The sequence below is a fragment of the Mirounga leonina genome, unplaced genomic scaffold (assembly GCF_011800145.1).
Source record: "Mirounga leonina isolate KUSES-001 unplaced genomic scaffold, KU_Mleo_1.0 Mir_418, whole genome shotgun sequence".
Lineage (NCBI taxonomy): Eukaryota > Metazoa > Chordata > Mammalia > Carnivora > Phocidae > Mirounga > Mirounga leonina.
The window spans coordinates 2,830,930-2,855,719 of NW_023270739.1; the positions used below are offsets into that span (position 1 = coordinate 2,830,930).

The window sequence follows — 24,790 nt, forward strand, 5'->3', positions numbered from 1 at the left end:
GGCAGCCTCACCATGAGCGTGCGGGTGGCGCGGGCCGCGTGGGCCCGGGGTTGGGGCGCGGGCTGCCGCCGCGGCGCCGCGGACTTCCCGCTGCCGCCGCCGCGCGCCGTGGACGTGGCGGAGCTGCTGCGAGACGACACAGCCGCGGAGGAAGGCCCGCGGGAGGCGGCGGCGCGGCGGCCGCCGGGCCAGTGCTCGGTGCTGCTCTTCCCGGGCCAGGGCAGCCAGGTGGTGGGCATGGGCGGGGGGCTGCTCCGCTACCCGCGCGTGCGCGAGCTCTACGCCGCCGCCCGCAGCGTGCTGGGCTACGACCTGCTGGAGCTGAGCCTGCACGGGCCGCAGGAGGCCCTGGACCGCACCGCGCACTGCCAGCCCGCCGTCTTCGTGGCTTCGCTGGCCGCCGTGGAGAAGCTGCATCACCTGCAGCCCGCGGTGAGGCCCGCCGGGGAGGATGCGCTGTGCCGGGCCCCCCCCGCCAGGCCCGAGGCTCCCACGTTGACGCATTGGGCAGAGTCTTCCCGAGTTCCCACTGTTGTGGGCGCTGGGGCCGTGGCCCTAGGCAAGCCTGCATGTAGGGGAGAGGGATGATGAAGAAGAAATACGCTGTGTAAATGACACAGTATGATAAATACGGCGTTACAGAAAGGAGAACAGAGCAGGGAAGGGGCTGAGGAGTCGGCTGGACTGCGATTTTATTTTACTTATTTTTAAAAGGTTATTATTATTTTTACTATTCTTTACACCCAACATGGGGCTCAAACTCACGACCCCCAGATCAAGAGTCGCATGTTCCACCTACTGAGCCTGGGCTGCGATTTTTAAATTTTTATTTATTTTCTTGTGTGTGTGTGTGTGTTTCTTTTACTTTTTTTTAACTTAAATTCAATTAATTAACATAGTGTATTATTAGTTTCTGAGAGTTCAGTGATTCAACAGTTATATAGAACACCCTGTGCTCATCCCATCGCATGCTCTCCTTAATGCCCCTCAAGGATTTTAAATGATACTCAGTCATTTGTTAGTTACTGAATGATTTTAAAAGGATTGAACTTCGACCTTAAATGAGGGATCATTAAGAAGATGTGTGAGAATGTCACTTCACTTGAAGGTGTGAATTGATTCTTGTTAACATTTGATAATATCAAAAGAGTAAGTGTGAAGCTACTGTTTTGAACCCTGTACTCCATTCTCACAACAACCTCGTGAGGTAAATACAGTTACTTTGTGGATGAGGCAAGGAGACTCGGACACATAACGGAATTAGTGAAGTGGTAGTTGTAACACTCATGGAGCCCTTACCCTCGGCCAGGTCTGTGCTTAACCACTTCAGAGACATTATCTTGGTGTCGTCTCAGTAACCCTGTGAGGTAGGTCCTGCCCTTACCCCATCCCACAGATGGGACAACCAAGGCTCGGGAGAAGTTAGGGAACTCTCCTAGGCTAAGAATCCAATCCAGCCCTCTGTGACTGAGTCACTCTCTTCTCTGCGTAGCTCCCTCCGTCTCCCTCGGCCTAAGGCATCTCCAGGGCAGAGAAGCAGGAGGATCCAGAGCCCTGGGTTGGAGTCACGGCTTCACCAGAGTCAGCCAGCAGGCTTTAACTTGTCCTGCCAGGGAAGTTCCTCATCAGTAAAAGGGCTGGTTCAGGGCTTGTCAAGGCCACGTCTGTGTGTACTCTTCTAGCCAGAGCATCAGGCCAGTGGCTCCTGATTCCTTGAGCCTCTGAACACCCTGCCGGCTCTCAGTGCAGAGCCCTGGGCTGAACCCCTCCTGAGACCTCGGCCTCATGTCCCGCATCTGTCACCACAGGTTATTGAAAACTGTGTTGCTGCTGCCGGATTCAGTGTGGGAGAATTTGCAGCCCTAGTGTTTGCTGGAGCCATGGAATTTTCTGAAGGTACACAGGAAGGGGTTTGGTTTTGTGCCGGGGTGTTCTCTTGCTGGGCTCACTGGGGATCGAGGACACTGCCAAAAATAATTCTGGAGCGACTCGGGTGATAAGGAAGCACATGGATGAGAATGACATTGGGACCCAAGGACCAGATTTCACCTTGATTCCCTTTTAATCCTGAAGATTTTCTTTCTTTTTTGTAATCTCCTGAGCTCTGTTTGCTTGACTGTCCCCCGCGCTGTCCTGGGTGCTCTCAGTCCACTCCCACACCGCCAGTGCCTGTCACGTGATAGATGGCCAATAGGTAGTCGTGGAATGAAAAGGAGTAAGTGTTCGATCTTGAGCATATCAGTTTCACTTAAGATTTTTGCTCATAGTGAAGCCCATTAAACTGTTTTGTTTATAGTTAAATATGGGCAAAGGATGTGAACAGACCTTTCTCTAAAGAAGATAAATAGAAACGGCCAACAGGCAGGTGAAAAGATGTTCAACATCACTGATGATTAAGGACGTGCAAATCAAAACCACACTGAGATACCACCTTATACCTACTAGGATGATTTCAATTTAAAAATATATAATAAAATAATAAAATTTTGAAAATTAAAAATAATAAGTGTTGGCAAGAATGTGAACGAATAGGACCCTCAGACATGGCTGGTGAGAAATGTAAAATGGTGCAGCTGTGGAAAACAGTTTGACAGTTCCTCAAGACATTATGCATAGAATTACCGTATGGCCCAGTGGTTCTGCCTGTAGGTATATACCTAAGAAATGACAACCTATGTCCACGCAGAAAAACCTGTACACAAATGTTCATAATAGCATTATTCAGAATAGCCCAAAGATGGAAACAATCTAGATGTCTCTCATCAGATGAGTGGATAAACAAATTGCACTCTGTCCATGCAATGGAATATTCTTCAGCCATAACAAGGGAGAAAGTGCTGATACATGCTACAACATGGATGAGCCTCAAAAGCATGCTCATTGAAAGAAGCGATCCCTTTTATGTGAAATGTCCAGAATATGCAAATCTACAGAGACAACAGATTAGAGATTATGGGGGCAGAGGCCAGAGGAAAGGAGAAATGGGGAGTGATTACTTGGCAGATACGGGGTATTTTATGGAGGGATAGAAAGTTTTGAAACTAGAGCGAGCTGGTGGTTGCACAACATACCACTGAACTAAACACTTGAAACTCGTTATATTTTATGTGACTTTTACTTCAGTGTTTTAAGAAACAGCATTATAGCACAGTTAAGGAAACGATAAAAAATGTTGCATATTCACACCTTCTAATAAGACTTTTATTTTTTATTTTTATTTTTATTTTTTTTTAAGATTTTATTTATATGAGAGAGAAAGAACACATGAGAGGGGATAGGGTCAGAGGGCGAAGCAGACTCCCTGCCAAGCAGGGAGCCCGATGCGGGACTCGATCCAGGGACTCCAGGATCATGACCTGAGCCGAAGGCAGTCGCTTAACCAACTGAGCCACCCAGGCGCCCCAAGACTTTTATTTTTTTTTTTAAGATTTTATTTATTTATTTGTCAGAGAGAGACATGGTGAGAGAGGGAACACAAGCAGGGGGAGTGGGAGAGGGAAAAGCAGGCCTCCCACGGAGCAGGGAGCCCAATGCGGGGCTCTATCCCAGGACCCTGGGATCATGACCTGAACCAAAGGCAGACACCTAACAACTGAGCCACCCAGGCACCCCTAATAAAACTATTTTATACACGCATAGGTTTTCTGTGCACATAATTTGCAGAGTTATGGCCTATGTATATCCTGTGTTTTTTCACTTGACATTTTGCATAGTTCTTTAATACCTGCGTGGGAGGACTTCCACATGCCCTCTCCACTTTCCTGTGGGTTCTTTGCTACTTGCTACCTCAGGCTCTCATTGTATTTGCTCCACAGTCTGCTCCCTACCTGTGTAAGGGGCCAACAGTCCAGTACAGACGTATGTAGGTGCTGAGGGAAGGAAGATGTGCTAGGAAGGGTGCAGGGTGTGCTCCTCAGACCCTCTCTGTGGTCCCAGGAAACCCTGGACTAGTCCCTTAACCTCTCCTTGGTCCGGTCATCCCCTCCCCCAGGGAGCAGACCCAGGACCAGGGTGACGGATGTCCAGTCGTCACAGGCCGTTCTTACATCATGATCACGGGCTGCCTGCCTGTCCTCTCACCTTGAACTTGAGCCGCCCTCAACCAGGAGCTTCATTTGTCTTGGCAGTGTCAGCTTCTCCAGCTCCAAGTGAGGGCACTAAACTTGATTTATGAGAATCCTGTTATTGAAATTCTGATGCGCAGTTGTCGCAACAATCCAGGCAGATGAGATAGTATTATCCTCATTTTACTAACTGAAAATTTGAACCTGAAAGGTCATGACTTGCCCCAAACAGTGTATGTAGCTCCAAGTCTGCTCCTTTGCACTTGCTCCCTGCACCAGGGTTTCTCACCAGCAGCACTGTGGACGTTTTGGACCAGATAACAACTTGATTTGGGTGGGGCCGTGCATTGTAGGATGTGGAGCAGGATCCCTGACTTCTGCCCACCAGATGCCAGTAACATGCGCGCGTACGCCCCCCACATGCACACTCCACTGTTGTGACAATCACAAGTGTCCCCAGACCCTGCCCCAAGGCAAAACCACCCCTGGTTAAGAACTGCATCCTACAGCAAGCCAGCTTTAAGGCTGGGAGCTCCGTGGTTTCGTTTGTATGGTGCCAAGGACAGCACCCAGCTCTCTCATGATGGTGGTGCCATCTCTGTGTAGTAGATAGAGATACGAAGAACTGTGGCCTTGGGGACTGCTGCTAACTACCAGTATCAGCGTCTCCAACATGCTGGGTGAACTCGTGCTTTGTCTCACAGGTCTGGGCTTCCCCCTTCATCACGTGCCCTGATCGTTCCAAATGCGCTTCTCTTTGGATAGGTTTGTATGCGGTGAAAGTCCGAGCAGAGGCCATGCAGGAAGCCTCGGAAGCTGTCCCCAGCGGGATGTTGTCTGTCCTCGGCCAGCCTCAGTCCAAGTTCACCTTCGCCTGTTTAGAAGCCCGGGAACACTGCAAGACTTTGGGCATAGAGAACCCCGTGTGTGAGGTGGCCAACTACCTCTTTCCTGATTGCAGGGTGATCTCAGGACACCTGGAGGTTGGTACTGATGGGAACAGCCTTCCTAGACTCCAGCCCATACAGAAGGTTAGAATTGTCCCACCCACACTAGGGAGGCCCACGATGGTGTGATGGGTGCTCTGCCAAGCCATGGTCTCTGGGAAGTATTTGAGGGCAAGCGGGGGGGCAGGGTGACAGGGCAGCGGGCGGGAGGTGGCGTGAGCACTGCAGAGGGAGGCAAGAGGCTGGGATGCTGTCCCCACTCCACCATGCATAACGAGGACCTTGAGCAAATCACCTAGCCCACCTAGGTAAAGGGGTTGGACCAGATGATCCCCAGAGCCTTCCTGTAGTAAATTCTGGGGTTCTCACCTCTGATCTGGTTGCTTCCTTAGCGAGAGGAGAAGCCATTCCTGCTAGGTTACTCCGCCCCACTGTGCCTTTTAGGTATCTGTTTTTACCCCAAGTTCATTTTCTTTTCCTTCTGTCCTTCCTTCCATTCACTGCTTCCCTAGACATTTCTCAAGCAGCTCCTCTGTAACAAGGACTGAGGGTAGGTACCTGGACTGATAAGCCGGGAACGGGTGACTGCGGGTTCGGGGCACAGTAAGGGTCAGGCTGGCTCTCAGGAGGCCTGAGGAGGTGACACCAGGAGCGGTGCGTGGGGGGTACATTTGCCGGGAAGAGGGTGTCCCCAGCAGGGAGGCAGCGAGCAGCCGATGGCAAAGTGCAGCTGGGCACCGAGGGCCTGGCCCCGGGTTGCTGAGTCCACGCCGGATCCCACACAGGGGCTGCAGCTGCAGGGCCCGTGTCTACACAACTCGTGTCGTGTAGGCCTTGCAGCCAGCCTGTGTTCCCCAGAAGGGAGTCCTCCGCGTGCTTAACACACGAGGAAGCTGAGGCAGAGGGAGAGGCCAGTGCTTAGGGATGGTGGAGGCAGAACGGAGCGCCAGTCTGTCTCATTCTGGAACCTTCTTCCTCCACTCGACTGCGCTCAGTCAGCCGTCCCCCAAGAGGCCTTGACGGTATGCCAGGAGTCTGTGAATCTCCTCGGAACCAGCGAGAGTCTCTCCTGTGACAGTTCTAAGGGCATAGGATGGGTGACAGTGGCCCCACGTGGATCGTGGAACTGGTTGCTCGTTCCCATTAACAGCCTTGGAACGGCCCCGAAGTGGGTGGGGAGGGGCCCCAAACCAGGGCTGGCGTCTCCTTGCGCAGCTCCCAGACAGTTGGGTACGCGGGCTGACGACTCCTCAGATTCCCGGCGTTAGCCTTTTGGTGCCAAAGGAAAGAGCTTAGGTGAGGGCAGGGCTTTCCTGAGCAGGCGAGTCCGTTTGCAACCACTGATGGACAAAAACCCCTTGGCCTCTGCCTCCTGGGCCCTGAGGCTGTGGCCTTGACTCCTGTGGCCCCAGCCTGGGACGCGAGCTGGATGAGTCCAGAGGCCTTACGTGGAAAGCACTGTGAGATGCTGAAATGAGTAGCCATCCGTGCAGACGCCACTGACCAGACAGCCCAGGCTCGGCGGGAAGGGTCCAGAAGGCCGGTGTGCAGGGGGGCTCCTGGGTGCCCCTCAGTGAGATGGGGCTGGAGGACAGTGGCTCCAGGACAGACTGGACCCTGCTGCAGTGACAGGCAGCCGGGCCCCTCAGTGCTTCCCACAGCTGGGGTCCCACTTCCGTCACAGTTTGCTTCGCTGTGCTGAGCTCGGCTGCACTTGGCTCTCGCCAGCGCTCAGGCTGCTGCAGCAGCCTATGTGGGACGCCAGCAGACTCCCAGCCCAGGACAGATGGTGGCAGGATGGTGGCAGGCCAGAGATGGGGCCGGAGAGACTGGTGACAGTTTAGCACACAGGAAGCCCTTCGGCAGAGCCCAGGGGAGGACCATCAGGGTGGCAGGCCCCGGGCTGTGTCCTGAGGCCTAGGGTCTCTTAAGAATATCTACTGTTTTTATTTTTTATTTTATTTTTTAAAGATTTTATTTATTTATTTGACAGAGAGAGACACAGCGAGAGAGGGAACACAAGCAGGGGGAGTGGGAGAGGGAGAAGCAGGCCTCCCGCGGAGCAGGGAGCCCGACGCGGGGCTCGATCCCAGGACCCTGTGATCATGACCTGAGCGGAAGGCAGACGCTGAATGACTGAGCCACCCAGGCGCCCCTGTTTATTTATTTTTAAGATTTATTTATTTATTTGACAGACACAACAAGAGAGGGAACACAAGCAGGGGGAGTGGGAGAGGGAGAAGCAGGCTTCCCGCTGAGCAGGGAGCCCGATGCGGGACTCGATCCCAGGACCCTGGGACCATGACCTAAGCCGAAGGCAGACGCCCAACGACTGAGCCGCCCAGGCGCCCCCGGAATTTTTATCTTGAGGGTTATGGAGTAATAGGAAGACGGGCTTATTAAAAACTGTGAAGGGTAGCCGGCTTATACTTGCAAACTCGCACTAGGTAGTGCGTTCTCGTGTTGTCAGGCCCTTTCACACCTCCTGTCTGGTCGCCTCCCGGCAACCTTCTGAAGCAGCTGAAATTGTGCTCAGTTTGTGGATGACAGAAGTTGAGAGGTTGAGTGATCTGCCCGGCGCCCCCAGGCCAGTGAATGAGGCGCTGGGGTGGACCACGCTCCCCAGCCTCGATCTCTTTCAGCCCCACCGTGGCTGCCTGCCCAGCAGGGCTGTGTGAGTGGTCACAGCCCCAGAGGAGGACTTCGGGGTCACCGCGTGCACGACTGATCTGTACTGGCATGAAGAGGTGAAGTAAGCCTGTCCTCACAACTGTCTGCAGGATGAGGCATTCCTATGTACCAGTGCTGGCCGCCTCACTGTTTCTTCCCCTAAGATGTCCTTGGCTTAAATTCCTCCCTTTTTCGTCCAGGCGCTGCAGTTCCTCCAGAAGAATTCCTCCAAGTATCACTTCAGACGCACCAAGATGCTGCCCGTTAGCGGGGGGTTCCATACCCGCCTCATGGAGCCGGCCTTAGAGCCCCTGGCACAAGTTCTGAAGTCGATTGGCGTCAAGAAGCCTCTGGTTTCCGTCCACTCGAACGTCGATGGGAATAGATACATGCATCCCAAACACATCCAGAAACTGCTGGTGCGGCAGGTGGTCTCCCCGGTGAAGTGGGAGCAGACGATGCATGCCATATATGAGAGGAAGAAAGGCACGGAGTTCCCCCAGACTTTTGAAGTGGGCCCTGGGAATCAGCTCGGAACCATCCTGAAGAGCTGTAACCTGCAGGCTTGGAAGTCCTACAGGCACGTGGAGGTGCTGGAGGACGACGGGACTTAGACCAGGCCCCCCGGCGGATCTCCTGGTGCCCGGGGCGGCGGGGGCGCAGCTTGGGAGGCAGAAGGGGACCCAGGAGGGGCTGCAGCGGGCCTGGACCTGCCCTGCCTGTCCCTAGGCCTCCTCCTCCAAGTGATTGGGAGGCAGTGTTTGCAAAGTGGTTTGAAGGCCACATAAAAAGCACTAGACGTGAGTATTTCTTGACCTGCCAAGGTCCGTTTCTCCCCCAGGTCTATTCCAAGGCCGGGGGGAAAGCTGCAGCTAGGCCAGAAGAGTCTGCCCGGAGGCAGACCTCACACCCCTGGGCTCTGGTGGCTCCTCTGCGGCCTGTGGCCTGTCACTCCACCCACGGCCAGAATCTCAGCCCTTTCATCACGGAAAGCAAAGGGCTTTCAGACACAACCGGCCTGGGCAGCCATCCTGTGCACCCCACTCTCCATAGTTGGGAGACTCAGTCCCACATTTGTTTATCTACCCAACAGATGGTATTGAGCACCTGCTGTCTACCTGTAAGCAAGCGGCCTCTGCCCTGGTGGGGAAGAGAGTCCGTAGCCAGGCGGGAAGGGTCTGGGGAGGCCGGCTGAGGGCCCTGTTTCCTCCCCCGCCCCCAGGCAGCCCTGCAGACAGTGATCGCTAAGTGTCTGCTCTGTGTCCGTGACCTCCCTTGGCACAGGCCACCCCCCTAGCGCTTCTCTGCCCCCTCCACACCGTAGCAGAGCGCAGGCTCTCGGTGGACGCCGCTCCTGCGCTGATACTAAATAGGAGTCATTCTAAGCTCCTCGGTGGCTTTTTCCTTCATCGGTGATAGTGGGAAACCCATCCAGATACGGGATCTCTGCATTTGTCTGTAAATGTCTGTGTAGACACCTGTCAAATCCCGGGTAGGTTTCTCGTTTTTAATTCCGCAGGGTTTCTCGGCAGGGGCCCCGTCAGCCTCTGGGCAGAACTGGCTCATGATGTGGGCTGCTGTCCTGGCTCCCGGCCGCTCTGTACCAGTGACCCTTCTAGACCTGGTGACCCGCACGTACCCACGTGTGTCCGCAGCACTGGCCGAGAGCCCCTGCGAAGAGGACCACGGAACCCCATCTTCCCCACCGCTGGAGTTTGAGTGTTCTCTGGAGTTCAGTGAGGATCTCTTAAAACTCCCATCTTAGAAATTTTCAAACATTCACAAAGAACCTTGCTGTTACTATTTTTGGTGGGCAGCAAAGTTCATGGAGCAATAGTACAAAGCTCCCAAAGAGGGCGGGGACCCGAGAGGGTTGCCCGAAACTTGCTGTTACTTTTAAAGAGTGCGGAGTCTGTCCGAACCCTCCCCCGAGCGCTGTGGTGGCGGCCGCCCTGGGAGACCGGCCAGGCCAGGCCTGCGTTCTCTGGGGGTGCTGCAGGCAGGGAGGGGGGGCGGTTACACTCCGCTCTGAGGAGCACAGTCCCACGTAAGGGAGCTGGAGAAGCGGCGGAGGGGGAGTGTTCCCGCATGGCAGGCCTTCCTGCTTCTCTGGGCACGGCCCTTTTCCTCAGGATCCAGCCAGACTCCAAGCCACAGGAGGGAGAAGGAACAGCATTCAAAGGGCATATGGTGCTGCCTTAAGAAGGTTCCAGAGGGGCGCCTGGGTGGCTCAGTTGGTTAAGCGACTGCCTTCGGCTCAGGTCATGATCCTGGAGTCCCGGGATCGAGTCCCGCATTGGGCTCCCTGCTCGGCAGGGAGTCTGCTTCTCCCTCTGACCCTCCTCCCTCTCGTGCTCTCTGTCTCTCATTCTCTCTCTCTCAAATAAATAAAATCTTAAAAAAAAAAAAAAAAGAAGGTTCCAGAAAACTGGCAAAGTCTCTGGCTACACTGCAGGGGCTGCCCAGTAGGGGGAACCCAAAGGTGCGGGCAGGCAGTGCTCACCTCCACGACGGGAGCCCTGGGCTGGGTGGATGGGCCCTTGCCCCGCCCCACCCCTGCAGACTTTGAGTCTGGATGAGTGACAGAAGCATAGGGTGGGGAGGGGAGTTCTGGGGGGGAGCTCAGGGTCTGGGGTGAGGGCCTGAGGGGCTGTGGTGGATCCTACATCCTGCTCCTTGGCAGGATCTGGGCCAGTGTGCGCCCCCTTGAGAACACCGCGTGCCATCGTTGGCCCCATGGTGCTGGCCCCGAGGTGGGCACACCTGCCACCACGTTTGTGTCCCGTGCCCATGGAGACACTGGGCCTGTTCCTCGTTTCTCTTTCCAGCAGCTTGCCTCCCTCGGTCCTCCTGGAATTGGGAGCTGCTTCCCTGCCTGGCAGGAACAGGTTTCCCTGGGCACGTTCTAAGAGAATCAGATCTTGCCTCATCCCCAGAAATCTTGACTGGACCAAGGGCCTTGACCAAAAGCCTCAGAAACAGCAAAGATGACGGGGCCCCTCACACCCCTGCAGCCTTGTCACCTCCTCTGGGAAGGTGCTTCACTGTTTCCAGGGGCCTCCACCCCAGGCCCCCCATGGAATAGCAGTCTGTGTCCACCCTGTGGCAGTGGCCCTGGGACCCGCTGCAGAGGGGCCCCAGGAGATGGGAGCATTGTGGGGCAATTCTCTAGGGATCGTGAGGCCGAAGGGTAACCATGTCACCCCTGCCCCCCTTCCTAGTAGGGCGAGGCCTCCAGTCCTTCCTTTTTGGGGTTGGCCAAGTGATTTCTGGTATCACTGTTGCTAAGCATCTGTTTGCAACTTGTGGAAGTTGCCACATGGATCAGCCAGACTGGGTTTGACCATCACCCCTTCCTCATCTGGGCCTCAGCGTCTCAGCACCCCCTGCAGGCTGGACTAGACGGCATCAATGGGCAAAGACCCCAATCTGGTTGGGATCAGAGGATCCCAGTGCCACTCTGGTCAAGCCCCTTCCTTCTCTGGGCCTCAGTTTCCCACTTGTAGGCTGGGCTGTCTTGAGCAGACGAGTGAAATGCCGGCTCCAGATGCAGCCGCATCCACTTCGTGTGGGGGTGCAGAAGCTGTGGCAAGCTCCTCTCGGCCCCAGGGTTGGCATGAACTGACGAGACAGCAAGTCAGACACCGGCCCAAGCCACCCCAGGGCCTTTGTATGTGCTGCTCCTCCTTGCTGGGTGACGCCTTCGTTTTCTCCACAGCCAGTATCTTCTGGGTCTCATCCACCCCAGCCCCATTTTCAGTCCTTTATTGCCCTCAAACACAGCCCCAATCCTTAGCGTCTTTGTGTGCTTTTTAAAGAGAATGTGTGATTTGAGGGACCATGTCTTCACCACAACCCCAGAACCCGTGCCCAAGCCTAGCGCAGTAGGGGCTCCGCTGACATCCATGGGTGGGAAGAATGTTGCAAACGCTAGAACACCTGGGGAAGGGGTCCCCAAATCCCTGCAGGGAAGAGCCACTGCGTTGGCTGCACCTGGGGGCTCCACAAACAGCCATTTGCACTCCCTCCTCTCTCTGAAGAAGCCCAAGCTCCTCGGGAAGCTACAAGGCAGCCCTGGCCACATGGAACCTCTCAGGTGGGTACACGGCTGGGGGGGCAGTTTTGTCCCAAGAGCTTAGGAGCAAGCTGGTGCTAGGTGGTTAGGCACCACTTCCTAGAAGAGGTGCCTCTGGGTTTGGCCTCGCCACATCCCTAGTTAACTGATTCTCCAGTGGATCCGCAGGGCCCCGGGGTCAATGCAGCTACACAGGGAAAGCCCTGGGTCACTTCCAGGTCTATGAACTTGGTGTGTATCTGTCCAGGGGTGGAGTGTCCTTTGGGTGGAGCAGGATGTCAGGATGGAACATTCCCAGCAAGGACCTGGGAATTGGCAGACTCTGGGCTTGCCTGTGAGGTTTTGGGAGGGCCTGACATAGCCCCAGGGGACCATTTACAGGAAAGGAGGTGGGAAGTCAGGCTGTGAAGGGCCAGACCCTGGAGAGCTGTGACACAGAAAGCCCGGTGGTGGCTGGGAGGGTCCCTTCAGTCATGAGGGTGCAAGGAAGGCTCTCCAAATCCAGGACCTGAAGGGGACAGGAAGAGGAGGCTGCAGAAGATGGGGGGCTCACCCCAGCCCAGGTTTGGCATTTGAGATAGCGGGGACTGTGGAGCGGGGGGTGGTGGGGGGTGGAGTCAGAGCTCAAGTTCTGGAGAGCGCGCCTAACACGGTCTGGAAACAGAACTAGGCCCAGGACTGCGGCAGGCTGAGCCCACATGGTGGGTGCCCCTTGTCCAGCCCCTTCTCCCCAGCACACCTATATGGGTAGCCCCACAGGCTGCACTGCTCCAGCAGGGAGCGCTGGATGAGCCCATGTGGGGAGGGCAGGCAGCCCAATTATAAGAGACTGACAGGCCAAAGGAAATAATCCCTAATGGTAGATTACAGGCACCAGGCATGACAAGAGCAGGAGTAAACCTGATTGTGTTGGGCCAAACTTCATGACAGCAGGTGCAGGAAAGGGCTTGCAGGTGTGTGGTCACGCACAGGTGGCTAGGCCCACGCCCCGCCCTTACTCTCCGCTCCCCCTTGATTCTGCCGCCAGGGGCAAGATGGAGCCCACGCGGCAAACCCCCAGAGAGGACCAGAGACCAGCTGGAAACCAACATTTTATTGAGCTCTCCTCACCCCTCAGAATCTCTTCCAGCAGATTCTCTCTTTGTCCCGGCCATCACAGACACGGGGGTGTGGCCAGCACTCCCCCCCCCCCCCAAGACCCCCTCCTTCCTGGGACAGGCCACCACAATGGTGGGTTGGGGCCAGGCGAGCAGGCCCACGGGCAGTTAACCAGTAACGACCCCAGAGGTATAATGAATTCATTTCTCTTACAAAAAGGGAAAGAAAAAAACTAGTATGAAACCTCAGTAGTGTCCCAGCACTCAGAGTTTAAATATAAAAAAGGGATCATCAGAAAACAGTTAAAAAGACAACAAAACCAACAAGGCCACCTCCAGGGTGGAGGTCGGGGGGCCAGCCCCGCCCCCACCCCCGCAGCGGCTGGGTCACTGGAGCTGGGGCCCCCAGCCTAGCAGCAGCACCAGCAGCAGCAGCAGGGACAGCACCAGCCCGCGCCCTGGGTTGGGGGGCACCTGTGGGACGAAGGGGGGGACAGGTGAGGCCCTCCAGCCGGGCGCGCTCCGTCTGCAGAGCCTCCTATGCCTGTGGACACAGGGGAGAGCCTGCGCGGCCGAGCGGGGGTGAAGAACGCGGCAGGGAAGGTGGGGGACACGGGAGCATCTGCACACGGGCCCGGTCTGGGACAAAAACCAGGAAGACGGGCACACGCGCGGTGGGGAAACAGCTGAGGACACGACCGAGAGAGGAGGAGAAGCTGCCAGTCGGCTGGGGACAGGTGGGAGGATGAGCCAGCGTGAGGGACCCTCCCCAGGGCCGATGGAGGGAGGAAGGAGGAGCGGTCAGGAGAAGAGTCACCTGCTGGGCAGAGGAGGGCAGAGCGGGCACGTCCGCCAGAGGAAGGCACTCCTGGCGGACGGAAGAGCATGAGCACAGGCGTGCAGGCAGGCAAACACATGCAAGACTTCAAGCTTGGAGTCCATAAACCAGGGGTCTCAAAGCCAAAGACCAGGAGAAGCGGGGAAGCAGGCAAGGCAAGACAACAGGGAGTGGTGGGGTCTGCGGCATCCACAGGCTACGCCCTATGGGGGGGCTGCTCCGTAGCTGCAGTTACCATGTGCAGGGGGGTAAGGCAAGGTCACGACATCTCAAGGTTTATTTACCCTGTTCCGGAAGGTCAGGAAGCTCCAGATGCGTATGCTCTCCCTGAGGTTACTGAGACCATCCATGAAACTTCTAAGAACACCTCTCAGGCCTGTCTGGTTGTAGGTAAAAGCCAAGCTGTAAGACAGAGGGGAGGGGCAGCAGGGCCATTACTGCAGGAACAGGGGCAGGGGTGGCCTTTACTTTAGGGGACCCCCGTGGGGAGAGGAGGGCCGTGTCCCCTCCTACCCAGTGCCACTCTAGCCCCCTTCTCTGGTGGCTCCGTCAATGAGGGTCTCTCTCCATGGGCCATTTCTGGTCCCAAATTCATCTGATTTCCTGTTTCCTTCCACCGCCCACAGGCCCACGGAGGCAGGTCGTCCCTCCAGAGGATCTTTGGTCTGACAGAGGCCTGGGCACCCCAACAGAAGGCTGTCGCTCTGGGGACCAAGAGACCACAATCGCTGTGGTCTCTAGGGTAAAGGTTTTACATCCCCCACCTTGAGAAATTCTGGGAGCATCTGAGAACCCACAGAAATGCCGGCAAACCATGAAAAGTATAGCATGCTCAGGACAGAGGCCTCCAAGCAGGACACACAGCTCCGCCGAGCTCACCATTTCCTGTCAGCATTTTAAGTCAAGACCCTCTTGGGAAAGTTCGCTCTTGGCTTGATGAAGCAGCAGACAAAGGCACTTGGGTTCTGCCTTGTTGCCCAGGTGCAGGGGCTGGGGACTCCTAGCGGGGGGATGCACAGCTGCCTGGGAGGCGAGCTGTCTCCTCCCAGGGCCTGGGGGGCCGCCCACCTGTACATGGCCATCCCGGGCAGCTCGCCAATGCGGGGGAGCATCCATCTCACTTCCATCTCGTCCCCGATGAAGGCCAGCCGCATGGCCACATCGTCAGGGTTGGTGCTGTGGGGAGGGCACGGGCAATTAGGGGTGTGGCTGTGCGGTGACCCCCACATACCCAGGCCAACCTGGCCAATTGGGCCCCAGGTTTCTGGGAGGCAAGTGGTGACACAGAGCGAGGTGGGAACCTTCGCACACCCCTCCTCTGGCTCCCACTTTGGTTCAGAAAAGACCAGCGAGGTCCCATCCCCGGGTGGGTTCCCTGCAGTGCAGGCCCCTCCTGTGGGAGGGCAAAGACATTTAGGGCTCATGTGAACAGCAGGCTGGCCTCCCTGTTACAGCCTTCCCCTCCCCTCCAAGGAAAACTGAAGGCTGGAGGATTCCGGGAGAGGCCACCCACCGGGGGGTTCACCGGGAAAGGTGGGCAGTGGGGTTGGGCAGGTTGGGGCTCCTGAACCCCCCGGATCTGGGACTGGCTTCCCACAGAGTCTAGATTTACCCTCCTCCTTGGGTTAGATTCTAGGACCTGTTCCCTGCTCCCCAATCCTGAACCCACCTGCTGTCATCACCCCTTTCAGAAAGGAGGGCCTGGCCAGCGCCCGCCACTCACTGACCCGAGTCCTGGATGGAAGGAGGCCGAGGCACTCGCTCCTGAGCTCCAGGTCCAACACCCGCCCCTCCCTCCGGGCTGGCTTCAGCCCTGCTCTCAGGGGTTTGCCCACATTCCATCCGGGAATTTCCAAGCAGACAGGCCTCCCGGTGGCCTCCAGCTCAGCCAGCCACCTGCCCAGTCTCCCTGGGGTCCATGCTCTCTATTTGAGGGGTGCCGGAAGCCCAGATGGGAGGCTGGGGAGGTCTGGCTGGCAGTCCAGGTGGGGGGTTGAGGTCCCACCTCTATCCCAATACCCCCTGGGACCTCAGGAAAACACTGCCCCAGGCTGACCGTCCCCTATTGTCCTCTCCAAGTGGAGCAGGGACAGGGCAAGAGGCAGATTTTCAGGTCCCTCCAGCTCTAAAATCCCAGCCAGCCCCAACGCCCAGGGCTAATGACCTAATGACTAAGAATCCTGAGGCCTGAAGCAGAAGGGAAGCACCTGGAACCCTGGGGCCGGTCCCGGGAAGATCCCCTCTTCACTGCCCCGGCAGCCCCGGCCAGGCGTTCTGTGCGAAGGGGCTTCCTCGGGCTACTTCTGATTTCCTAAATCAGAACCATCTCATCAAGAGGCCTTGATGAGGTGATCATGGTCAGTGAGGGCCAGGAGACACCCGGTCTTAAAGCCACAGGTTTAAGTCCATCCTGGGAATGTGCTGGACGCCCAGGGCCTCTGTGGGATGACATCAGAGCGAAGCAGCCGCGCCCGGGGCACAAGCCTCCAGGACCACACCTGGGGACTTTCCGCCCTGGAGGCCTGCCTGCGGAGCCCAGAGGGCCTGCTCTTCTAACCGGACCCTGGAGGTCACGGGCCAGAAATGGAGTGGGTGGGGCCCGCGCTGTTCCTGGGACCTACCTGTCAGGGGAGGGCCCCGGATCATAGTACTCCACGAGGTCAGTCATGCCCGGAACCTCCGGCACTTCTGGGCCATGCTCCCGCAGGAAGGTGTTCCAAGAGAGGTTCCTGGAGAGGGGTCCTGGGTGGGACATTTCTTCTCTGGGGGCGAAAGACACAGACTGAGCCCTTGTGCATCAAAGCCGACCGTGGCTCTCCCGCTCCTCACTTTCCCAGCATGCCTTGCAGCTGGTGGTGGGCATGCAAGCCGGTTCTGGGCGATGAGGTCTCCGAGGTCCGACACGGGGGGGTTGAAAGGGAGCAGCCTCAGCCAGGGCAGCTCCTCTCCCCTGCCTTGCTGCCTTCGACAAAGGAGGGAGGGCTGGAGCTGCAGCAGCCACTTTATGACACCAAGGTGCTCAACACAGGGCTAACCAACACGCCATGAATGCAGAGGAGAGAGGCACGAGCCTGGCTCTCTGATGGCATTCTCGAACGCTTGCCAAATACAAGCCATAGCCACCTCAACTGTGTAAGAAAAATAAAACCCAACTCGTTCAAATCACAATTCACCGAGTTCCCAGTTCCTTGCAGCCAAAAGCCCTCCTATGACAACAGTGGATTCCAACATTGGAAGTGTTTACATCCTCCCGAGATAGCTGGGTAGGATTCCGTGACCCCGTTCACCACAATTTACCCCACACCATTCTAAACAGCCTTAGGGCCGGAATAATGGTGAAGAACATGGAACCAACAGACCTGAGCTCAAATCCCAGCTCTGTCACTTTGTAGCTGTGTGATGCTGAGGGACCTCGGCACTTCAACCCACTGTCTGACAAGAATGTCCCGGGTTCTTAAAAATTCTGTAATTCTTGGGGAGGGGGGTGGGAGGATGGGTTAGCCTGGTGATGGGTATTAAAGAGGGCACGTTCTGCGTGGAGCACTGGGTGTTATGCACAAACAATGAATCATGGAACACTTCATCTAAAACTAATGATGTAATGTATGGGGATTAACATTAACAATAAAAATTTTTTTTTTAATTCTGTAATTCTTCACATTAGCCTGTTCTGAGTGGATAGAACCCTCTCGTTACCTTGGACCCCCAACCTTCAAGGTAGATATTCATTAAGAGAGACACTTGGAAAAGTTCACGATTAAGCCAAGAAGGGACAGAGCTGAGTCTCCCTGCTCCCCCCGGCCAGGGTGGACAGCGTTCGTCCCTGAGGTGGATCAACAGTCGGCAGGACATGCACGGGCGCCCACCGGGGACACAGAGTCTAGGCAAGAGTGCGCACGACTTACTCTCAGCATTAAAGGGTGGTGACTGGAGACACAAAGCCAGGGCACAGAGTAAGTGTGCACCCTCCAGGTGTCTCGGGACGAGTCTAGACAAGATATTCTCAACAGTGCATCCAAAACACGGTTGAGGAGATGGACACGCTGAGACGTCCAAGGGCACAGACAGGTATTTGAGGGTCTGGGGCCTTTGAGAAAGGACACCACAGAAGAACAGCATTGTTCTAGAGAGAGTATGTGCCCAGAATTTGTCTCAAGAGGGCTGTTTCAGTTTCCTAAGGGAAAGCCAGTAGAGGCTCGGGTCTGTTCCAGATGAAAGCCCAGCTTGAAAGCCAGCTCTAGCAGGGGTGAGGGCTGGAGAGATCCGACATGTAAACAGAGCGACAACAGCCACAAAGGGCCCATGGCCTGACATATGCTGCCTGCACCTGTCAGGACAGCACCTTCCCCTGCGGGGTCCTGGTGGTGGAGGGAGGGTGCTACCACCTGCTGAGGGCACTTGCAGGCCTGAGACCCAGTGACAACCGCCCCCCCCAAAAAAAACCATCCGCCAGCGTGAACCTGAACCCGACAGGGGGGATCACGTGGCATTTCTAAAAACCCTAAAATGCTGCTAGCAACTTAATAGCACCACGGGCACAGTTCTGAGCGCATAATCCTTCTACATCCGTCCAGGGAACGCTAGGCAGCAGTTAAAAGCTATGAGGCGTGGGGGCGCCTGGCTGGCTCAGTCGGTAGAACATGCGGCTCTTGATCACGGAGTCATTGAGTTCAACCCCCGTTTTGGGCCTAGAGCTTACATAAAAAAAAGAAAAGCTATGCGGTGAATCTCGATCCCTCTACAATGTAAAGTTCTTCGACAATCCTTTTGAAAAAAGCTAGATCACAAAACCAGTATGGTTGGAAGCCCCTTCTGTAGTCGGGGGTGGGGGGAGGAGGGAGCTTGCAGACCCCAGTCCCAGGGGACCCACCTCCAGCCACACCCTGGCACTGACACCCTATTCAATCAGGAAGGAAGGAAAAGAAAGAAAAGAAAGAAAGGAAAGAAAGAAGAAAGAAAAAAAGAAAAGAAAGGAAGGAAAGAGAAGAAAGGAAAGAAAAAGAAGAGAAAGAAAGAAAAGAAAGACAAGAAAGAAAAAGAAAAAGGAAAGAAGGAAGAAAGAAAAGAAAAGAAAGGAAAGGAAAAAAAAGAAAAGGAAAGGAAAGGAAAGGGAAGGGAAAGGGGAAGGGAAAGGGAAAGGGAAAGGGAAAGGGAAAGGGAAAGGGAAAGAAAAGAAAGGAAAAGAAAAGAAAAGAAAGGAAGAGAAGGAGAACACTGGGAGGCGGGGGACAGCAGCACCAGCACAAAAGGCGACTAAGCTGACTATTTAGACACAGCCTCAGCCAAGTTAGAGGAAGCTGCTGGAAGAATAAAAGACATTCAAGCTGCCAAAGAAAACGTGATCATTTCAGTAAGACAGGAGAGATTTCTAGCAGACACGAAGTAAGGCCTTATGTAGAAAACAAAGAATCACCTTTTGTTTTGTACTGTTTTTTTCAAAGATTTTATCTATTTGACAGAGAGAGCACAAGCAGGAGGGGGGGCAGCGGGAGAGGGAGACCAGGCTCCCCGCTGAGCAGGGAGCCCAATGCGGGGCTCGATCCCTGGACCCTGGGATCACGACCTGAGCCGAAGGCAGACGCTTAACGACTGAGCCACCCAGGTGTCCCGAGAATCACCTTTTAGAACCACCAAGAGTTTCGAGGTTGCCAGATACCAGATCAACATTTAAAAATCAATACCCACAAGGCAACTAGAAAATACAGCAGCAGATAGACACGTATTTACAGACACGGAAGGCTTTTAGTCAGGAACGAAATCTGATTTTTAAAAATGCTTTCAAACTTACGGAGAAAAACGTAAAAACTCCACTGAAAGGCACGAAGGACCTAGATAGATGGACCCAACTTTCATGGAGGAGGTATTTTACCACTGCATAGGTTGTGAGCACTGTGGGTCCGTGTGCCCTTGAGCTCGCAGGAGGGTAGCATTTAAGGAATTGTGACTGGAGCCTCCTCCTCCGGCTGCCCCCAGGCCCCAGGGGTCTTGGTGTCTATGCAAATGGCAATTTCCCAGGAAAAGCAGTCCCAGCCCTCCTTTGCATGGGCCCCCGGGCCCCTCTTCCCCTCCACACTGCACCCCAGCAAGGGGCTGTTCTCGTCCCAGGGGCTGCTGTGTGATCCCACGGAAACCCCTGCCTCACCAAACCCGAGGGGCCACAATGGGACTTCCTTGGGCACATGGTCTCTGAGCCTCCCCTTGACCCCCTGTCCCAACATCCCTCGGCCTCCAGCAGACATTCTCAGAATCCCTGGGCACCAAGTGGAAATGGGGCCCCCGAGGCCTGTGTCCGATGAGCTCTGGGGTTGGGTGAGCAGACAGGTGGGGGGATCCTGGGTTAACCTCCTAACCCAACTACTCACTTGAGCTGCGGTGCGATCTTGGGCAAGGCCTCCAGTTTCCTTATCTGTTAAATGGGGATAATAATCCCAAACTAATGGGGTTCATTTTCCGGGCAAGCACCAGCATCAACTGCCTGTTCTAACCCCGGCTGGTGGTTGAGCACCCACTCTCAAGAGGGCCTGATCCAAGCCCTGGGTAAGGATGCTCATGAAAGGCTCACCCAACGGGCCTGGGCTGGCCTTGGGGCTCCAGATCTGAGTGGGAGAAATCAGACTGTGGCCAGTGCCGGTCACTTCCGGTCCAGCTCTACCGTAGCTGCGAGGCTGGCCTCCAGTCCCCACTGGACGGTCTCCGGATCTGACCCGGTCATCGCTCCCCTCGGGGCCCATGCCATGCCGCTACCAGGGCCCTCCTGTCCCCCTGGCCACCTCCCCAGCCCCAACCCTGCCAGCCCCCATCTCAGCACCTGCTCCCTGCACACTGGACACCGTGCCTCTGTGAGCACTGCTATTGGTTCCCAAGGAGCTCAGCCCTGGCCCTGCCTTCCTAGCTCGTCGGGGCCAGGCCGGGGGGTCCGGGAGCTCAGGCAGCCTCCCTCCATCTCCAACCAACCACACGGTGCGTGGCTCTTTCTTCCTCTGCGGCGGCTTGGAGCGTGCACTCTGTGCCTCCAGCTTCTTCCCTTCTAAATGACGGAATCTGTGTTAATGCCTGGACACCCCATAAGGCAACAGACCAGGAGCTGCCACTGTTACCAGTCTCTGGTTCCCAGCACACAACACAGAGCACGTTCATCAAATGACCCAACACGGCCCAGTACCGAGGAAGCTGCCAGCCCAGGAGCTTGGACTGCTTTTGAGCATGTTTTTTTTTTTCCAGCAGATTTGCAAACAAGCAGTTTCAAACCGTTCTTGGGCGAAAGGAAGGCACACCTAGCCATGTGTCCCCCACCCAGGCTGCAGCCTACGCTCTCACCCGCCTACACACTCTGGAAAAAAGCCGTGGGGGGTGCCCCCGTGGCTCAGGCGGTTAAGCATCTGCCTTTGACTCAGGTCACAATCTCAGGGGCCTGGGATCGAGCCCCGTGTCGGGCTCCCTGCTCAGTGGGGAGTCTGCTTCTCCCTCTCCCTCTGCCCCTCCCCTGCTCACGCTCCTTCTCCCTCTCAAATAAGTAAATTAAAATCTTTAAAAAAAAAAAGCTGTCAGGAACGCTTTTTTTTTTAAGATTTTATTTATTTATTGGACAGAGAGAGAGACAGTGAGAACAGGAACACAAGCAGGGGGAGTGGGAGAGGGAGAAGCAGGCTTCCCGCGGAGCAGGGAGCCCGATGTGGGGCTCGATCCCAGGACCCCTGATCACAACCTGAGCCGAAGGCAGACAGACGCCCAACGCCTGAGCCACCCAGGCGCCCCTAGGAACATGGTCTTACCCGCAGAGCTCAGGATGCCCGTATCTCCTGCATGCCTTGCTGCCAAGCAGGAACAGCTCGCGACACCTCTGGGGCCCTATGAATACCACCTGGTCACTGGAGTCCTGGGTGCGGGCCAGTGGCTGCTGGGTGGACCCAGCTGAGCTGAGACCTACTTGAGTCTCAAACCCCACTGGGGTTTTCCAGCCACACCTGAGCCCATCACCAGCCCGGCTGCTGCCCAGGATTGGGGGGGGGCGGGATGCACAGGCCGGTTATGGAGCACCCAGTGAGCACAGCATCAGGTGCACTCAAGCAGAAAAGCCCAGACCTCAGCAAGACAGACCCCGGTTCCAGTCCCAGCCCCGCCACTGCTGTGTGCCCAGGACCAGTCACCTGACTGAGCCTCGATCAGAGACGGCTCTCCTGCGTGGACATGGCACAGCCTCCCAGAGCTAAAGAGGATTAAGAGATACAGCTGTTGCCCACTTCCTGCCACGGAGCAGGGACTCCAGGGCTGGCTAAGGAGCCAACAAACCCAGAGGGGGAGATTAGGGTCCACCAAAGTCACAGGTTCACCTAACCCTTGAATTCTGGGACGCATCCTGCATATACACCCCGTACATACCTTGTAGCCCTGAAAACCGTTAGGCAGGGGGTCTGCAGGGGCTGCTGTGCTGGGACCTAGAAGGCAAGGGGCTACACACGCAGAACCGGAATGTAACCGTGCAGTCTGCGTGCGTATAAAACAAGCTGAAACAGATGAATACTTCCATCTGCATAGACCGTCCCCTCAAGAGGCCAGGAGATTAGTGGAGAGAGGAAGGGACCTCTGGGACAGACGTGGGAAGGGTACTGAATTTTTAACTCTGAGTTTGTGTTCTTTAACTTTTACTACCATGCGTGTGCTGGGATCGAGGATTCAAAAACTAAAGCAAAAATCATTGTTTTGAGGCAACAGCTCGAATTTTCCTGAGATGGAAAGGTCTTTTTCTTCTTTTTAAAGATTTAATTTATTTTAGAGAGACAGTGTGTGAGAACAGGGGGAGGGGCAGGGGGAGAAGAAAAGAATCTCAAGGAGACTCTGTGCTGAGCACGGGCCCGATGCAGGACCCTGCGATCATGACCTGAGCTGAAACCGAGAGTCAGACGCTTAACCGACTGACCACCCCGGCACCCCCGGAAAAGGTCTGTCTTAAAGGTCTATTTCAGGAATCAAGCCCCCGCCCTAGCCTCCCCACCTGGTGGGGAAGTCCCACCTCCGGCCTCTGGCCTCCACCATTAGGAACCTGCAGATGCCCAAAACCACTCCTTTGAGGTGGGCAGGGCTCCCTTCCCTGGTGATGGAGAAGCAACTGGGGAAAAGAAAGACAGGGAGCGAGAAAAAGGAGGGAGAGGAGAGAGAAAGGTGTTTCAGGTAAAAAGTTGGAAATTCACCCATGGTATGGTGTGCGAGTGGTTCAGTAATTTGCAAAGTGGTAACTTGGAATGGGCCCCTGGTGCCACAGCCCCTCAGTCCTGCCACCCCGCCTTCACTGGGTCCTCCCCCCTGAACCCCAGCGCAGGTGCTGGCCTGACCCACCCTGGACCCAGGGGGTGCAGGCGGAGCCACCCACGGGAGGGGTGGGGTGGGGAACAAGCCCAATCTTGGCTTGGCCTCTGCAGCCTGGGGCGGGCAAGGGCTGTGCTCTCCGGGCCTGCAGCTGTCTGCTCTTGGTGACCCACGTCCTTATTTGCATCTACTTGAGTCCAGCCTCCCCCAGAAGGAGGAGGTGTCAGACCCACTTCACAGACAGGGACCCAGGAGGGTGAACGGAAATTCAGAGCCTCTTGACCATGCGATTGCGCTACCCACCCCCAGGCTCCAAAAATACACCGACCCAGCAGCGCAGACTGACAGAATAAAAAGGAAGGCCACCCCCCCAAAAAAGGGGAGGGGGCACCTGGGTGGCTCAGCCCGTTAAGTGTCTCCCTTTGGCTCAGGTCGTGGTCCCAGGGTCCTGGGATGAAGCCCCATGTCGGGGTCCCCATTTGGGGGGAGTCTGCTCTCTCTCCCTCTGTGTGCTCTCTCAAATAAAAGAATCAAATCAAATAAAAAAAAAAAGGAAGCCTGCTTTGACAATCACAAAAAAAAGTCTTGCTCTAAGGCCTGAAATGCCAAATAGTTAGTTTCCATTGATTTCGACAGTGATGGAACGAACATACTGGGCCCGTATGTAGGGCTCGGCCAGTGCCAGACAATGAGTCATGATTTGGGTCAGATCATGCCATTTGAGCTCCTGAACGGAGAGGCCGGCTCGAAAGCGAACTTACGTTAAAGCACATTATGCTTGCATACAGCATGGGGCGCTTTGCAGGTTGGAGCCCTATGGGAGGGAGGAGCACCATCCACTCTCTGCAGAGGAGGTTGAGACCAGCAAAGGGCTGCTCACACACCGAGGGGAGGAGCCCCATGAAACCTGGCCTCCAGCCCCAGGGAGGCGCTCTCTGGGCCTGGCAGCCAGTTCTGGTCAAAGTTTGGCGGGAGCCGCTCAGGACTGATTCAGGCAGGTCCCCAGGGCCCCACGCTGGGCCTGGCTCAGTGCGCTCAGGTTCTTAGTGGAAATGATGCAAAACCAGCGCCCCCCCACCTCCTCCCCGAATCCGCACTTGGCACACTGCAAAAAATGGAAAGAGGTGGGTCTGCAGCAACAGGTTAAGAAGTCATGGTGAGGGGCCCCTGGGTGGCTCAGTCATTAAGCGTCTGCCTTCGGCTCAGGTCATGGTCCCAGGGTCCTGGGATCGAGCCCCGCTTCGGGTTCCCTGCTTGGTGGGGAGCCTGCTTCTCCCTCTCCCACTCCCCCTGCTTGTGTTCCCTCTCCCACTCCCCCTGCTTGTGTTCCCTCTCTCGCTGTGTCCCTCTCTGACAAATAAATAAATAAAATCTTAAAAAAAAAAAAAAGAAGTCATGGTTAGCTGCTGAGGGACACAAAGGAGATGAGGAACCACTGTGATGTCATTTATGCAAATGTCCACGTCTCACTGCTTCTGTTCACTCCCTACAGAGACCCTGCACCAAGGGGCACTGGGGCTACTGGGACACCTGCGTCCTAGTCCGGGCTTGGCCGTTTGGCTTTGGACAAGTTCCTTAGCCCCTCTGGACCCCTAATTCCTTGTCTGTAAAACAAGCATTGGGGAGATTTTCTTTTTAGGTCCTTTCCTGCTCAAGTATCTATAAAGATCCCCCAAACTGGAGAAAGTAGAAGAGATTAATAATTCTCTGGATGACTGATTTTGAAATTGGCTTTACACCAGTTTGCTGTGGCCTAAAGGTTTGTGTCCTCCACTCCCAAATTCATAAAGCCCAGG

General features: G+C 55.6%; 2 protein-coding genes across 6 annotated transcripts in view; one reads left to right on the forward strand and one right to left on the reverse strand.

The window, feature by feature from the left end:
* On the forward strand, positions 1–15,525 carry MCAT (malonyl-CoA-acyl carrier protein transacylase). 4 transcript variants are annotated; one of them, XM_034987348.1, is made up of 5 exons: positions 1–432; positions 1,809–1,896; positions 4,830–5,095; positions 11,722–11,777; positions 14,318–15,525. In XM_034987348.1, the coding sequence occupies exons 1-5, from the start codon at positions 13–15 to the stop codon at positions 14,358–14,360; spliced, it is 873 nt and encodes a 290-aa protein (XP_034843239.1). In that variant the 5' UTR covers positions 1–12; the 3' UTR covers positions 14,361–15,525. The 4 variants fall into 4 exon arrangements, with proteins under 4 accessions (XP_034843239.1, XP_034843241.1, XP_034843240.1 ...); XM_034987350.1 differs by lacking the exon at positions 11,722–11,777 and adding an exon at positions 5,524–5,561 and having other exon boundaries at positions 4,830–5,047; positions 14,318–14,344; XM_034987349.1 differs by lacking the exon at positions 11,722–11,777 and having other exon boundaries at positions 4,830–5,047.
* BIK (BCL2 interacting killer) overlaps positions 12,835–24,790 on the reverse strand; it is a 17,027-nt gene continuing 5,071 nt past the window's right edge. For both annotated transcript variants that reach the window (XM_034987351.1, XM_034987352.1), the window contains exons 2-5: positions 16,313–16,453; positions 14,760–14,867; positions 13,976–14,093; positions 12,835–13,327 (exon numbers count right to left, since the gene is read on the reverse strand). In XM_034987351.1, the coding sequence (XP_034843242.1) occupies positions 13,241–13,327; positions 13,976–14,093; positions 14,760–14,867; positions 16,313–16,446 (447 nt within the window). In that variant the 5' untranslated portion in view covers positions 16,447–16,453 and the 3' untranslated portion in view covers positions 12,835–13,240. The remainder of the gene's footprint in view (positions 13,328–13,975; positions 14,094–14,759; positions 14,868–16,312; positions 16,454–24,790) is intronic.

Coding starts and splice junctions, on each gene's coding strand:
- MCAT (XM_034987347.1), top strand. CDS start 13: ATGAGCGTGCGGGTGGCGCGGGCCGCGTGGGCCCGGGGTTGGGGCGCG. Junction 1,897..4,829: donor AGCCATGGAATTTTCTGAAG/GTACACAGGAAG, acceptor CTCTTTGGATAG/GTTTGTATGCGGTGAAAGTC. Junction 5,048..7,881: donor TGATCTCAGGACACCTGGAG/GTTGGTACTGAT, acceptor TTTTTCGTCCAG/GCGCTGCAGTTCCTCCAGAA.